The 16,670-nt window shown below is 35.9% G+C and overlaps 2 protein-coding genes across 2 annotated transcripts; one reads left to right on the forward strand and one right to left on the reverse strand.

Moving 5' to 3' along the window:
• Nucleotides 1-70: 70 nt before the first annotated feature.
• LOC122531216 lies at nt 71-598 on the reverse strand. Its single transcript, XM_043658965.1, has 2 exons — nt 453-598; nt 71-381 (listed from the first exon to the last, which is right to left on the reverse strand). The coding sequence occupies exons 1-2, from the start codon at nt 596-598 to the stop codon at nt 90-92; spliced, it is 438 nt and encodes a 145-aa protein (XP_043514900.1). The 3' UTR covers nt 71-89.
• Nucleotides 599-9,213: 8,615 nt separating this feature from the next.
• On the forward strand, nt 9,214-14,629 carry LOC122531224 (ras-related protein Rab-3-like). Its single transcript, XM_043658977.1, has 3 exons — nt 9,214-9,538; nt 11,027-11,248; nt 14,528-14,629. Exons 1-3 carry the CDS (start codon nt 9,413-9,415, stop codon nt 14,627-14,629), a joined length of 450 nt encoding a protein of 149 aa, XP_043514912.1. The 5' UTR covers nt 9,214-9,412.
• The last annotated feature ends 2,041 nt before the right edge of the window (nt 14,630-16,670 follow it).

Below are 16,670 nucleotides of genomic sequence, written 5' to 3' on the forward strand. Positions count from 1 at the left end.
TCATTTGTTTTATTTTAGAGTTCCCGATTAAACTTTCAATTCGAAGCCGAATGAGTCAGTGGAAGATGATCATTTATTCGAACGACGAATTACAAAGTGTTCTCACAAATGGCGGACATATGCACCTCGGCCCCACAATCAAGACTTTTGCTCGTATCGGACGCTTTCGATTGTGGTTTCTTGATTCGCGATTGTTTCTTGGAATTCGGCTTGAAGAACTGACCGACCATGTCCAGAAATTTCTCGTGCTGCAAAATGTTGACTATATTGACGATTCTCTCGGGGACCAGCGGCACCTTTAAGCCCCTTGTCTTCAGCCTACGAATGTTGTTGATTTTTGGCCGTTTGGAAGTTCCATCCACGCTTCGGCACTTTTTCAAGCTACAACATAGAATTACCGAGAGATATGCAATTGATACTCTCGCCGGGACAATGAAAATTGACAGTCTCACGTCGAGATCCTAGCGAAATTCGCTTCCTTGAATTCACGTCCGGATTGCGACCGTTTCACAACGTGACCCTCGCAATTCATTTCCGGTTCCAACACGACTTTCTCTCTTAGATAACCGTTACTTAGGATCCGAGAAACGCGAGACATATTTAAAACAATTTTGCATCCAAAGAAACGTCCATTATAAAGATAATCGGTCTGAATTTGTACAATCGATCGGGGCCGTTTACCAAGAAATGAGCCAAACAAACAAATTCCGTTGCTACGCTGCCAATTTCTCAGAATTCGAGTTGCGTCCCGCCAAAAAAAAAAAAAAGGAAAAACATTTTAAAAAATATTTTCAAATTACCACCGTCGATAAGTTACCTACAATCGATAAGGCCGATCTCTGCAGCGAAAAAATTTTCGAAATTTGAGGAATCATCGTAGGCGGCGACGAATCGGAAAATCAACAAGTGTCCCTCCCCGAATGGTGTCCGGGTTTCCGTCACCGGTTTCGAGATGTCAGTCGGGTTGTCTGCGGCGCAGGCGCGGCCTTCCTCGGGATTGGTTCGAGGACGGGCGGGGGTCCACGAAATGGTCGATATTTTAGCTATAGCGGGCTACAGTGGCGCGAGGCTTTACCGAGGCCAGTCCAGTCTCTATAAAATCGTCGCGAAACCAACCCCCGGTTGTGCTGCCGTGGTGCTTACGTCGTGTGTCGGCAAACCTCCGGAGACTCGCGTTCCCCGAGTCCCTTCAACGTTCGAGGCGAGGTACAAGAGCCGAGTGCGGCGCATCCGTGTGCATCCCTAAGCGATCGACTGTAAGAGGATCAACGTTCTCAGGAGGTACACAGAACATGTTCTGGGATTTAAAGATTTAAAGAGAAAGAAAGAGAAAGGAAAAAAGGAACAGAGACCACATCCAGAGAAACCACGTCTCGGTGAATTTCACGTCCTCCGTGTCCGCGTCCTCGACGAAACACATTGCCCCTAGCTAGATACCAAGCCTGAAACATTCCTGTCCGACCAGCCACATAGTCCGTCGATAGACCGCTTATTGATTTCTCTCTGTCCTCCCTCTGTCTCTCTCCCACTCTCGCGAGGTTTTCCTCTCTCACGCTAGAAACCGTGGCCGTCGAGTCGACTTTTCACGCGCTCTGCGCTCTGCACGACAATCACTGACAGCCAGTTTTTCCCTCGCCCTTCGTCCTCGTCTCGCCCTCAGAATTAACACTCGCCGAAATTGTCAGGCCTAAATTGTGGTTTCTGGTGTCTCTCGCCCGAGTGTCATCTCTCGTTCCTGCTACTAAGTAAGATCATGGACCTGGCTAAACGGTCCCCAAGTGTATCAACGGATTCCCCAATATTTCGGTGTTATTCCCAGGTCCAAGTGTTGTCCGTTGTTCCGACGTTACGTACGATTGTGAGCCTGACCTGGGGAAATGGGTCCAGTTTCTAACTTGGTGTTGCATGGTTCTGTGGCCAGTTTCAGTGACGATCGTCGACGACGATCCATTCCACCTGACCTTCTTCCCTCCCTCTCTGCCACCCTTTTTTACCTACCTTCGAAGGGACAGATACGACAGATACGACAGATACGTCAGCTGTGCGCGATCACGTCGACGTCGTGAGAACAGAGAGGCTACGCCGTGCCGTGCATAAAGAAATTATTAACGAGCCGCAGGGCTCATGGCCGAGCGCTCGTGGGCGACGTTATCGGCCGGGCATCACCAATATCGAGGAATCCAAGCGTATCGATCCCGTACAAAGCTGTTTTCGGGATCCAGATCACGGAAGCACGCGTACGGAGGCTCCATCTTTCGTCTACGTTCATTCTTCGCCAGCCGCCTGAAATCGAAACTGCGTGCCACGGGGCGGCGTGGGTGGCCAGGGGTTGGGAATCGATCTTCCAAAAATATTTGCTCTGTTGCTAGCCACAGGCCGCCACCGCCGTTGCAATTATCCCTTACGGGCGACTACGCGATGGAACCCGAGCACCTCTCCTCTCTCTCGTTTCCGCCATTTTAAGGGGCATTTCAGCTCTTCTTTGCTACTTCCACGCTGACACTTTGCTGACACGCTCGTCGAGTCACCCCGTTTGATCGAGACACACTACAGCGTGGAACGTTCTATTTCTTTATGAATGAAAATGTTCGAAAATGTTCTCGTTGGCGAAATTTTTTCTTTGTTTCATTGGAGACGTAGCAGAGTTTCGAGATTCTGGAGAAGTGGCCTTAACTTTTTAAAATTCGACAGGTATTTATTTTAACAGGTGCCTTTTCTTTCCTTTCAGCATCGGACGTTTCTGGGCTAGGTTTAAACGGAGTTTGGTCACCACAATTTTCGTAACGAAATATTTATTAGGTGGTCTTTGTTAGATTCTTTCTAAGCTCAAGTCATTCTGTCAACTTCTTTCCCCAACTAGTTTTCTCTTTTTTTTTGCATTATCTTTGAACTACGAGTCATCCAATTTACTATTTTTTTTTTTTTCTTTTTTATTTCGTCACGCATCGAGATCCAATCTTGATCAATTATAATTTTACAATAAATCATGTCAGCCCCGGCATAATGGATTTCGGATCTCGTTCTGTATCGATTCTGCACAGACTACGGAGCTCCTCTTTGACGAAGCAAGGTCCACTTTTACGAGACAGGGATTCGAACCAAACGAACGCGGTCCGAAGATCGTTCGGTCGACAAATTGAATTCATTCGCCTGACCAATTACTGACGAGCCGATCAATGAGCCAAGACACGAGCAGATCCTCGCTGCAACGTCTTTCGTCACACGGATCGAGGACCAAACGCTCCAAAAGGAAGCTTCATTCTGAAATGAAGTTACCCTCAGTAATTACAAATTGAGTGGGATACCTCAACGTTTCAAAAGTGAGAGACCGAATCGTTGAAAATTTGAAAATGTTTCATTGTCGGATCCACTCGAGGCCTCGTTGATCTAGCAACAGGTAAAGAAGCGTCGCAGGGTTCATCACGCAGGACACGGACGGGACAGTCAGACGGTGTAACATACAGGTTGTTGGATTTTAATGCGTTTAGTCGAAGAAATCGAACGTATCAGAGGGCTGAGAGGCACTTGGAGAGCACAAAGACCCGCGTGCCAGTCTGCTGAAAAGCATTAACTGCGAACGAGTGCTTGAAAGATTTCGCGAGATCGTCGAATGTCGAATGTTGCGATTTTATTTCTTGCTCATCGAGTCCACGTTCGACGATGGATCGTGGATAATCTTTTCCAAGATCACCTAACGTTTAGTGAAGATTAATACAAAAGTGAAGACTCTCGATCTTGGATCACAACGACGCGAAGAAAATTTTTCAACGTTTTCAGACAACGTTTGAATTTACACTACACCGTTTTTCTCGAGAACAGAGATATGAATGGTGCCAGCATTCTTTGGAAGAAACGGACCCAAAGTTAATATAGTAGAGGCTTCAAGCTTCAAAACCAAATCAATTTTCTTTTTAACCAAGTTACGAATAATTTAAATTTTCTTTAAAAGTTCTTCTTACGTCACTCGAATAATATCCAAGGCTGGTACAATCTTCTGGTCATCTTCAAGGCCACGGTGGTACAACAGGTCACCGAACAGTTCACGTTAATTACACACGAAATTATGAAACTCTGTCGCATACGATTGAAGAAAACATGCAGTTTCCGCCGATGATCGCTACTTCCTGAACGATATCGCATTGAGAGTGTCTGGACGCAAAGGAGACGTTATCGCGTCGTCGTGGGTGCATTCGTGCGAGGCACGTCGGTGTTAACACAAGGCGCGATACGATTATCGCGAACCTTGTCCCACTTTTCTGCCATTTCGAACGTGGCATGTTGGTTGGTATCTGAGTTCTCTCGCTTTCTCGAATTTTCGCATCAGGTTCGTCGAATTTCCGGCGCTGTCACTCTATTCGCGACGAGGAAGGCCTCCTTACCACCATTTTGGTCCTCGAACGTTTTAGGTTTTAGGTCGTATCTTTCCAAAGATTGTAGATTTTCTAGCTCTCCAAGAATTTTGGATTTAGACTCTACAATGTCATTCCTAGTTTGGCAGTTTTTCCTAAAACTTTGGCCATTTCTGCTCGTTACAATTCTTTCAACGTGGCGTTTTTCTTGTAAAAAAACAAGAATTATATAATTCTATAACTTTAAAATTACATAATTGTACATAATTTTTTTACAACTTTATAATTATATGACTTCTTTTTTCCCGGATTGGATTTCTTGTTTTAGCGACAAAATGAACCCTCCTATTAAAAATGGCCAAAATTGGAAAAAGCCACTGAATTGGAAATTTATCTTTGAACACGACAGTGACGATCCTTGACTTTGCTTCGATCACTGAGAACCTTGCAGATGATCAGCATCCAACAGAGTTGATTCTCTAGGCTTCTGTTCAGGTCCAGGTACCATTAGCCTTTGAACATAGCTGATAGTCACAGTGACAGGTCTTGATGTATTAATTTACACTGCAGTTGACAGCGAGACAGTGTCACTGACAAGTTTGTTTTGCAATGCAATTGCTAATAACGAGACCAGTCATCTGGACACTCGCTTCTCATGCTTATCAACGACAAATGTCTCTTAAACAGGTTCTCCTCGTGTGTGTATTATTCCCACGTGTTCTCTTCACATGTGCATTACTCTTGCACGTTTGCCATTTGAAAGTTTTTATGATGTTTTTTTTTTTGTTATTAAAAATTTTAACATTCTTTTACAAAACTTGACATTTACAAAAACTTGTCTTATCTGTCTTGTTCTTTTAATCGCGAAAATACATGTATATCAGTTGACCTCTTGGGAGATGACGAGCGGAATAAATCACGTCGTCGAGTTTTATTCATTAAAGTACAAAGGACACAGAGATCCTGACTCTTTTGGTTGTTGGGAATTTCATTCTTGAATATGGATGCAAGCTAACAAGTCAGGAGATGATTTTAATCGATCTCAGCTTGCTCGTTTGTGACAGAATAGATGCAATCTTAATCTTCAGAAAAAATTCACAAAAGACTCTGACTTTGTAATGTAAAAGAAAAAAAAAAAAAAAATAGACTCGAGCACGAAATAAATTAATTATTTACACGTGGAAAAAATTTAAATTCAATAATTAATCCGAAAGTCTGGAAAATTGACAAAGTGGATTATCGATTAATGAATAATTCAGATTAAAGTTGTCTGAAATAAATCAAAACTAATTGTAATGCAATTCATACCTTACATTTTATTTTCAAAGATATCAAAGTTGAATATTTTTTTGGAAACTTTGCATTCTCTACTTCGCTCTTTGCATTTTGTATTTTGTTCCTGCGTTTGTTACTCGAATCTGATTAATTATTACCAGCCCACTGAAATTTAATTAATCACTACTGATTAGATCTTATGAAAATTCACGTTCTCGTGAGAATAATAAAAATGAAGAAGGTACGACCGAGTGTTTCTTGAATAATTTTAATACACAATTTCCTCTCACGATATTTTATCTTCGTGTTTAAATTGTGTGAAAAAAAGAATCTTCAATTTCATCAAAATCTCCAGCTTGCTTCACACGTTTGCTCGTGTTTGAAGCCGAGTGAACCCGGTGCCGCGGTGCGTACTGGAAAGTTTTACAGAGAAAAAAAAAAAAAAGAAAAAAAAGGAAGAAAGACAAGTTTCTCGTTGTTGTCGGTACGTCATAACGATGCAGGGGAGAGACAAAGGGGCTGGTTTTTATCGAGCTTTATTCTTCTTGGAGATTGGTTATTTATTAGAAGTCTGGCGAGCGTCTGGATGCACTTTTTCATCGCAAGGGGGGAGGAGGAGGCACGAGTGCCCTTTTAGTTGGACGAGCATCGCAGAATGAAGCGAGCCAGAAACGATAGGACTTGAAATCCGAGGGAAAATCTGGAGTCTCGAGCTATGGCTCGAGCGACAAGAAAATCGATAAGAGCCTCCCACCTCCGAGTAGAACCCGCTCTATTTCCTTCTCTCTCTCTCTCTCTCTCTCTCTCTCTTTCTCTTGACGTCCAGTTTATTTATAGATTCTCCGTTTCTGAAATTTATTTTCAGGCGTAACTGCACATGAAATCGCAGCTGATCCTTCGTCCCACGTTGCACCCTATTTTTTCCTATTTTTCTTTCCCTTTTTTTCTTTTCGTCCTTGTCGTCCGTTGAAGGTTAACAACGATCTTTAAGCCTCAATTGACGTTGCTGGGTCATTATGGATCACATTATGGACGACTTTTCGAAGAAATCGAAAAATTGGTTTTACATACCGAATACACTTAGATGAAATATTTTATTTAGTGTTCCTTTTTTTTTTTTTTTTTTTTTTTAATTTCCCCACAAATCCGCGACTTTGAAACAGGTTTATTTCTATTATCCAACGACGAAGATCGTAAATCTTATCGTATTTACCTTACTTCTGTTTCACGATCTTAAATAAACAAGCGTAGGATTCAAAGTACTCAAAATTGTCGACTCGAGTAAGTCAAGAAACGGAGAAAGGCGGGAAAAAAGTTCCGCTCGATGGGCATCAATGGAGACGAAAATAGCACGGGAGAGACTGGAAGAGTAATATTTCGAACGAAAGTTACGCTACTCTGGAAATTATTCGTCGAGTTGGCCCAAATACGCGAGACAATGGAAAACAAAAAGAAAATGGGCAAATGGGCAAACCTAACCCAACGTAACTTGGGGCGATATATAATATACGATTCAGCTCAATAAAGTTCCATTCTTTTGCAGTAAACTTCAGTCAATTTTTTAAAATCGTTCAAAATTTGTCGACAATTCACGGTGAATTGATTTTTAATGAAATAACAGTGAAGGGAGGACAGGTTAGGTTCAGGTTAGGTTAAGTGAGGTTAGGTCGTCCTACGAGGTATTTTTGATAATAATTGGAAATTCGTGGAATTCGAGGATCGTCGAGAGGCGGTTTCATCGAGTCCACGTGCTTTTTGCGTAGACCTGTAGTTCTAGGTTATCGAGGCTTGACTGTCCCCATTGTGGGATTATCGATCATGCGGTCGGTCATGGCTACAGACGTGTCGGCGATTGCATTCAGCTGCGTTCGTCAGGACACGACGAAGGAAAAAAGGATCTTCATCGAGAGAATCAAAGAGATGCATTCGATGTTGGAAATTAGGCTAATACCCGATGCAAATCCCCCACTTTACTATTTCGCGTTAAGATATGTTGAAGACGCAATATCCCTCGAACAGTTTTACTAAATTACGATTTAAATTATGTAGCGAACGATGAATTAATTTGCAGATATTGCAAATGAGTACGATATATAATTTAAATTGCAATGCAAATTGATATTAATGTGGATAATTAAGATATAGGAGAGTATAACATTAACCGCTTGCGCTGGCAACTGATTGCGGACCATAACGAGCGACCCAAACCGTATACAGTAGTTTATCGCTTTCATTTCGAACTCGTCGGTACGATATCTCGCTGGACAGAAACGATTGAGAAGTAATAAATTTGTCATTTGCTTTGCCTATTCTGTTTTACTTAAATATACTTAAAACCAGAGGAACTATTACAATTTTGGAACAAAAAATTCTCGACGTGCGTGGCGCAAGACGTTAATGAGGATCATGCAGATAATTAAATTATTTAATTATTTAATTTAATTTCTGGACATGTTTCATATAGACTGAAGTATATTAAAGTAGGATATATATAATTAATATTTGGACAATAATATATAGATAAAAATAGTCCCGAAATAATTTGAATTATTAAGAAAATTCCTAATATTGATCAAAAATTTCACATATAATTAATATTAATTGGTGTTGGAAGGTAAATGAATGATAATGGAATTTTTATTATAATATTTTTATAAATTAATATTTCAAATTTGTTTCTCATTATTATAATAATTTATTTCGTAAAGTTTTTTTTTTATATAACAAATTTTTGATAAAATTAAAAGTATTAAAATTATAAACAAAATAATTAGTATAAAAATAAAATAATTTTATTATTGAATAATTAAAATTATTATTAATGATTTTTATATTTTTTATTATAAATAGATAATTAATTTTTAAATAATATAATATAATTATATAAATGAATATATATATATATATATATTATAAAATTAAAAAATTATATATCTATCTAGAATGGTTATAGTTATTGGAATCAGCCTGTATATCAAGCTGATGATTCAGCTATTATCAACTATCGTACAGGATTTATAGAAGAACGATGACTGAATGGGCCCCGCCATAGGTGACACTTTTGTTTCAGCCCTGCGTGGGCGGGTTCACGCGTATCGAGAAACCGCGATATCGTCGAAAAGAAAGACGAAAGGAAAAGAAGGGGCAAATCTGGAAACGAACGAAAAACCGTAATCACGCTGCCACGACCAGTGAGTGGCAAACGATCTCAAACTTTGTTCCAACTTGTGTCCACCTTGCAACTCGTGACACTTGTCTCTATGTTTTGAAAAATTCGATAAAAATTGTGCTAATGGTGGAAAACAGCGCGTTCATTTGAATACTTCGAGTACTCGAATTTGCTGAGATTACCATTCGATCGACGAGTGAGCGAAATTGTTAAAAATTGCGTCGTTCGCCTTGGCGTATTCTTTTTTATTTTATTATTCTGAAGGAAGAAATTTATTACTGGAACTTTGCCAAACGATGAAACGTCGTGCCACAAGGTAGAAAACATTCTTTGCTCCCCGAGGGAACATTTCAATCGGAAGGAACGAAAAAAGTCAAGCAACTGTTGGAAAAAGTTTATACTGTTCGGATGATAAATTTTCTAAAAAAAAAAGATATCTGAAGAGAAACTTCGAAAATACTATCACAGGTATTTTATAACAGATTGTACCAGAAGAATTCTTTTTCTATATAGAAATACTACGAGAAAGAAAATCTCAAAATTGTCGAAAACACCAGCAGAGGGTGTCGGTGTAAAATTTTGAAACAAATTCTCGAAGAATTCTCTGCTCGAGGACGAAATGTCGAAGGCAGAAAGGGCAACGAGGAGTGACAGGCCACCTGTGAAGGATTCCGTGTTCGAACTGAGAACGAGGATGGCACGAATGATGTCCATCGTTGATATTACGCCGCACAACAGACTTCCGGTACCAGCATGCACTTGTTTCCTCGGTGATAACGTTAATTGCCGACAGTGTTGCTGGTGGACACGTCGTGGATAGTGGTCAAGAACGCGGTAGAAATGCAAAGTATCAATCGAAATTGATAAAAAATTCGTTTGCCAACTCGACTGTCTTCGATTGTCATGGAGCTGTCCGCTTTCTTTCGGGAGATTCTCGGATAAATTTTTAAAATTTATCGTAGAATCTTTTTGTTAATACACAGTGCAGTTAAAAATCTCGGGAGAGTTCCTATTTCTAGTATTACTGTAAATAACAAAAATTTACAGTAATAATAATTTTATTATTATTTATATAATACGATAGAGTTTGCAATACAGTTGAACATTTTATAAAGTAAAACAAACTGTAATAAAATTATTATTACTGTGAATAATAAATATTTATTATTCACAGTAACAATAATTCTATTATACTACATTTTATTTTACCACGCATAATATTTAATATTACTGTAAATAATAAAATTGTTTAAAATATTCATTGCAGGATCTTTTTGTCAATAAATCTAATATTCAATATTCAGTCATAATAAATAACAAAACTCTGTAATTTTACGATAGAGTTTGCAATGCAGTTGAACATTTTATAAAGTAAAACAAACTGTAATAAAATTATTATTACCGTGAATAATAAATATTTATTATTCACAGTAACAATAATTCTATTATACTTCATTTTATTTTACCACGCATAATATTTAATATTACTGTAAATAATAAAATTGTTTAAAATATTCATTGCAGGATCTTTTTGTCAATAAATCTAATATTCAATATTCAGTCATAGTTAATAACAAAACTCTGTAATTTTACGATAGAGTTTGCAATGCAGTTGAACATTTTATAAAGTAAAACAAACTGTAATAAAATTATTATTACCGTGAATAATAAATATTTATTATTCACAGTAACAATAATTTTATTATACTTCATTTTATTTTACCATGCATAATATTTAATATTACTGTAAATAATAAAATTGTTCAAAATATTCATTGCAGGATCTTTTTGTTAATAAATATTTTGTCAATAAATCTAATATTCAATATTCAGTCGTAGTAAATAACAAATCTCTGTAATTTTACGATAGAGTTTGCAATGCAGTTGAACATTTTATAAAGTAAAACAAACTGTAATAAAATTATTATTACTGTGAATAATAAATATTTATTATTCACAGTAACAATAATTCTATTATACTTCATTTTATTTTACCACGCATAATATTTAATATTACTGTAAATAATAAAATTGTTCAAAATATTCATTGCAGGATATTTTTGTTAATAAATATTTTGTCAATAAATCTAATATTCAATATTCAGTCGTAGTAAATAACAAAACTCTGTAATTTTGCGATAGAGTTTGCAATGCAGTTGAACATTTTATTATTATCTGTGTGTGATGAACGACCAAAGCAACGAACGTCATTGTGTAAAATCTGTTTCGTTAGATGGCGGGCCAGGATCCGAAATTTCAGAAGGAGGCCGCGGACCAAAACTTCGACTACATGTTCAAGTTGCTGATCATCGGCAACTCGTCCGTGGGCAAAACCTCTTTCCTGTTCCGCTACGCGGACGATTCCTTCACCTCGGCCTTCGTATCGACCGTGGGCATCGATTTTAAGGTGAAAACGGTCTTCAGACACGACAAAAGGGTCAAGCTACAGATCTGGGTTAGTATTGCCCCCCCCCCTAATTCCTCGTCATTTATACACCGAGGGTATTTTTAAAGCTCGACAGACCACGGAGATCGAATCAATTTTCATCCGAGAATTCATACTCGTGTTCGCGTAGTCGTAAGGTAAATAAACATTTGATACGAACGTGCGAGTGCAGACAAGAGATAAACACGTGAGAACGAAACCGGAGGAGGAAACACAACGAGCTCAGCAGGGCACAACGTTTACCCGCACGTGGCTTCATTTATCATTCGAATCGTGCGCTATCGCTTCCTCGTTCGCGACACTGCGCCATTTCACCTCCCTGGAAATTTACACTTCCCCTACCGAGCGCTGAGTTACGCCAGAAGTGAATTAATTTGTTTCGTTTTAATATATATATATATATATATATATATATATATATATATATATATATATATATATATATATATATCTGTGTATATAGTACAATTTTTCGTAAAATATTATAACTATTATATTATAACAATACGAACATTTATGTACATAGTATAATTTTCATGAAAATTTTACGAAAGAAACAGACAACAAAACAGAGTGAAAAACGAAAGCTTAGAAAGTAACATTTCATCGTAATTTCAAAAAATAGAAAAATAGAGAAACTATTACATTATAACTATACAAACATTTATGTATATAGTATAATTTTTGCTACATTTATATTTCTATATTTATATTAATAAAATTTCTATATTTTTACTCTATACATATAGTACTTTATAACTTTTCGTAAAATATTATAACTATTATAATATAACAATACGAACATTTATGTACATAGTATAATTTTCATGAAAATTTTTCGAATGAAACGGACAACAAAACAGAGTGAGAAACGAAAGCTTGGAAAGTAACATTTCATCGTAATACCGAAACGAATCTCGAAGCTACTTTGAAAACGTTTTGAAATTCATTTCTTCAGCATGACTCGCGAAACGTTTATTAACGTACGGGACGAACTAAAGTTTTGAAAGGAGCTGCTCACGAGATACTCGGTCCCATCCCTGGCTGCTCGATCTCTCGCGATAAGCTCGCTTCGGCCGCTTAATTGCTCGTTTCCTGTCCAGAAGCGAAGCCAACTGAACGGAGTTCCCTACGTCGGAATCGGAACTACGCGTTTCCCAGCGGCCCTGATCGCCGGCCACCTCGCGATACATCGACCAATTAACACGGGGAATCGACTCTCGCGAGATGGCCAGTGGCCGTTTCTCCGATTCTAATCGGATTACAAACGCGTCGCATCGTCGGAGGCTCAGACCGTCTCTCTACCCCCCATCCTCAACCCCGTGAGACGTCAGAGATCAAACTCTGCGATCAATCGCAAGGCTGTTTCACCCTTTGAATTCGACTTCCTTTCGAAGGAAGGTTGCTGCGAGTCCACTTCGTATTATTTATTTTAAGATAAATTAGGTAAATTTATTTTGAATGTATTACATAACGTTTCTTTCATTTATTTCGTTTCTGTCATTATTCAAGTTGTCATTATTGTGACAGAATTCAATGGTTTTTTATTTATTATTATTATTAACATAAATTTTAATATGTGATTTATATTTTAATAAGATATAAATTTTAATTTTAATAATAATTTATTAGAAATATTAAACATTAAAAATATACTGATTATATCTAATATAATATATTATTTATATTAGACTATATACTACTACTGACTATCTAATATAGTATAAGTGACTTATACTATCTAATATAGTATAAGCAGACTTACATTTTCTAATATAGTATATAGTCTAATATAGTATAATTTGTACTGACCAACTAAAATAGTATAAGCAACTTATACTATTTAATATAATATATTATAAGCAACTTATACTATCTAATATAGTATAAGCAGACGTATATTTTCTAATATAGTATATAGTCTAATATAGTATAATTTGTACTGACCAACTAAAATAGTATAAGCAACTTATACTATTTAATATAATATATTATAAGCAACTTATACTATCTAATATAGTATAAGCAGACGTATATTTTCTAATATAGTATATAGTCTAATATAGTATAATTTGTACTGACCATCTAAAATAGTATAAGCAACTTATACTATTTAATATAATATATTATAAGCAACTTATACTATCTAATATAGTATACAGTCCAAGTCTAGTATAGTATATAGTATATAGTCTATAATATAACTTGTACTGACTATCTAAAGTAGTAACTCATATTGACTATCTAAGCTATTGACTATAGTATAAGCAGTTAGTTGCGTTTCATAGTTATTTCTTTTTTTTTTTTTTTTCAATCAACGGCAGTTGTTAATCGATATCGGATCGAGTTATACTTTACATCACACAAACAGATCATAAATAGTAAAAAATGCAAATTGGCAGACAAACGAGTTAATATTCAAACGAGATATACCAAGCTGGACTATATTTTGAAATTTAATTTCGAAAATATATTGACCACTTTGCCACGCATCGAAGCTTGAAAAATGATCGATAATGTTCATTTCGTGAGGAAATTTAGCGCTCGATGGCTGGTCAAAGATGATATCTACGAAACTCGCGTCGGAAGTAGTAAATACCTTGCGGAGTGACGTGAAAGTCGCCTAATTTTTACTTTTAAACGGTGTTGAACGGCCCGTTCTGGTATTGAAAAATACTCGAATGATTCGAGAGTTTTTACGGAGCGATAAATTTCTGTTTTCATTCATATTAATCTCCACACACACCAGGAACGTGTATTTTCTTTCAAGCTCTCCGTTATTACGCGTATATTATTATATAAAGGCGCATATATATTATTATTATATATAGACACGTATATTATTATATATTACATATTATTAGAATATTACATATTATAAAATATATAATACATATTATATATTATAAAAGCGTATATTATTATATACATTATTATATTATATATAATAATAATATATTATATATATTATTATATAAACTTTTATATTATATATTATTACATATAAAAGCGTATATTATTATATAAATTATTATATTATATACTAATAATATATTATATATTATTATATTATTATATATAATAATAATATATTATATATATTATTATATTATTATATAAACTTTTACGGACACTGCAAGTAATCTGCATATTATTGTCCACCGGTATCGTATCGTATATAATACGGGCTATTACGCTCGAAAACTGTATATCGTGTGTCGCGCGAGAGTATGTATACGTACTATCGTGTATGTATATATGTATATGTACTACGTTCATATCTTGTAGAACTCTGGACGGTTTGCAGATATCCTTATATACGAGGCCGTGTATCTGCAGACAATGTCTGCTAGTCCATACACGTCTCAAATGAAGATTAATCGTCTGTAAGATCGTGTAACTTGAAAGTAACAAAGCCATGTGCGCTCTATATTCGAATCGGATCGTTGAGGGCGAGATAGAAGTGGCGAAATTCGTGATAGAACGTTTCAACGTTTGCTAATCTCAATCAGAGATATCGAGCCCCTGGATTCGGTGGATACGCTCCGTTCGTTGTAAAATCATTTTATTATAGCTGTTGCTTTGCTGATAATTTTGTCATTCGTCGTATGTATGTACGTATATATATCGTGTGTTCTTCATTTTGATCGTTTCATAATAAAACAATTCAGTATCACATTCGTTCAAGTTTCAAGCTTTAAATGAATCGAACTTATTATTATTCAACTTTTGAAATTTTGTAAATATTCATCTATCGTATCCAAACAATGTTCGCAGTGTTGCGTTATTTTATTATTGCGATGTTTCTTTATTACTGAGCAATCGATTATACATATTTTCATCTAATACAAGATATAAAAAAATATTCTGAAATAAAGAGATCAAAATAATATGCAATAGAAGAGCAACGTAATTGTGTAAGATTTTTCTTAATATTGCTACTAACGTTCAAGCGACATTTTGCTGTGGCATATTCATGAGGCTGCTCTTATTTTGGCAAATATTTGAGATAGGAGATTCAGTGCCTGTGTGTTAGCCTAAATAGCAGTATGTACTTGATCCACCAAGTTGGACGACATCCAAGTTTTCACTCATTTAAGACAGTACGGTGCATGCTACGCTTACACGTGAATAAAACTTCTCTTACTCTCGTGTCTCGCTTATTGTTCCAAGAGCGAGATAGCAAACGAAGAGTGTCGTGTTAGACTATTTAATTTCGCATCGATCTTTCATCGACTTCTATTTTTCATGTGTCAACAATATACGAACAGACTCGTGAACGTTACACGTCAATCTCGATTTTTCTACAAAATATATTTTCTGAATATATCATCTTCAACTGAATCGAGCCACTAACTATAAAATTCCAAAGTTCCTTTTATTCCGTCGACAGAATCATATCGTTTTACACATCAGTCGAGTTCTCTGTATTATAACTGTATCTGTAAAATCATATGTAATAATATTATTACATATGATCAATCTCGATTTTTCTAAAAAATATTTCATCTTCAACTCAATCGAGCCACTAAATTAAAAACTCTATACAGTTTCAAAGTTGCTTTCATTCTGTCGACAGAATCATGTCATTACTACATATCGTTTTACACATCAGTCGATTTCTCTGAAACATTGTAATTGTATCTGTAAAATGATATGTAATAATATTATTACATATTATCAATCTTGATTTTTCTAAAAAATATTTCATCTTCAACTCAATCGAGCCACTAAATTAAAAACTCCATACAGTTTCAAACTTGCTTTCATTCTGTCGACAGAATCATGTCATTACTACATATCGTTTTATACGTCAGTCGATTTCTCTAAAACATTGTAATTGTATCTGTAAAATGATATGTAATAATATTATTACATATTATCAATCTTGATTTTTCTAAAAAATATTTCATCTTCAACTCAATCGAGCCACTAAATTAAAAACTCCATACAGTTTCAAACTTGCTTTCATTCTGTCGACAAAATCATGTCATTACTACATATCGTTTTACACATCAGTCGATTTCTCTGAAACATTATAATTGTATTTGTAAAATGATATGTAATATTATTACATATCATTCGATATCTTACACATCAATCGATTTCTCTAACAAAGTTGTAATTGTATGTGTAACAATATTATTACAATCATTAATGATGTGTAATAACACTATAATAATGATATATCAATTATACATTATGATAATAACACATCAATAATATATATCAATCTCATCAATATGTACATCAATCTTGATTTTTCTAAGAAATATATTTTCTGAAATATCATCTTCAACTCAATCGAGCCACTAACTATAAAATTCCAAAGTTCCTTTTATTCTGTCGACAGAATCATATCGTTTTACACATCAGTCGATTTCTCTAAAACATTGTAATTGCATCTGCAAAATGACATTTAATAATATTC

This window comes from Frieseomelitta varia, unplaced genomic scaffold, assembly GCF_011392965.1.
Source record: "Frieseomelitta varia isolate USP_RPSP 00005682 unplaced genomic scaffold, Fvar_1.2 scaffold_135, whole genome shotgun sequence".
Taxonomy (NCBI): domain Eukaryota; kingdom Metazoa; phylum Arthropoda; class Insecta; order Hymenoptera; family Apidae; genus Frieseomelitta; species Frieseomelitta varia.

What these genes read in the sequence shown, in the direction of transcription:
- LOC122531216 (XM_043658965.1), bottom strand. Translation starts at nt 598, where the DNA reads ATGTCTCGCGTTTCTCGGATCCTAAGTAACGGTTATCTAAGAGAGAAA. An exon ending in AATTTCGCTAGGATCTCGAC is followed by an intron (nt 382 to 452) that starts GTGAGACTGTCA and finishes TCTATGTTGTAG; the next exon opens with CTTGAAAAAGTGCCGAAGCG.
- LOC122531224 (XM_043658977.1), top strand. Translation starts at nt 9,413, where the DNA reads ATGTCGAAGGCAGAAAGGGCAACGAGGAGTGACAGGCCACCTGTGAAG. An exon ending in CGCCGCACAACAGACTTCCG is followed by an intron (nt 9,539 to 11,026) that starts GTACCAGCATGC and finishes CTGTTTCGTTAG; the next exon opens with ATGGCGGGCCAGGATCCGAA. An exon ending in GGGTCAAGCTACAGATCTGG is followed by an intron (nt 11,249 to 14,527) that starts GTTAGTATTGCC and finishes CATATCTTGTAG; the next exon opens with AACTCTGGACGGTTTGCAGA.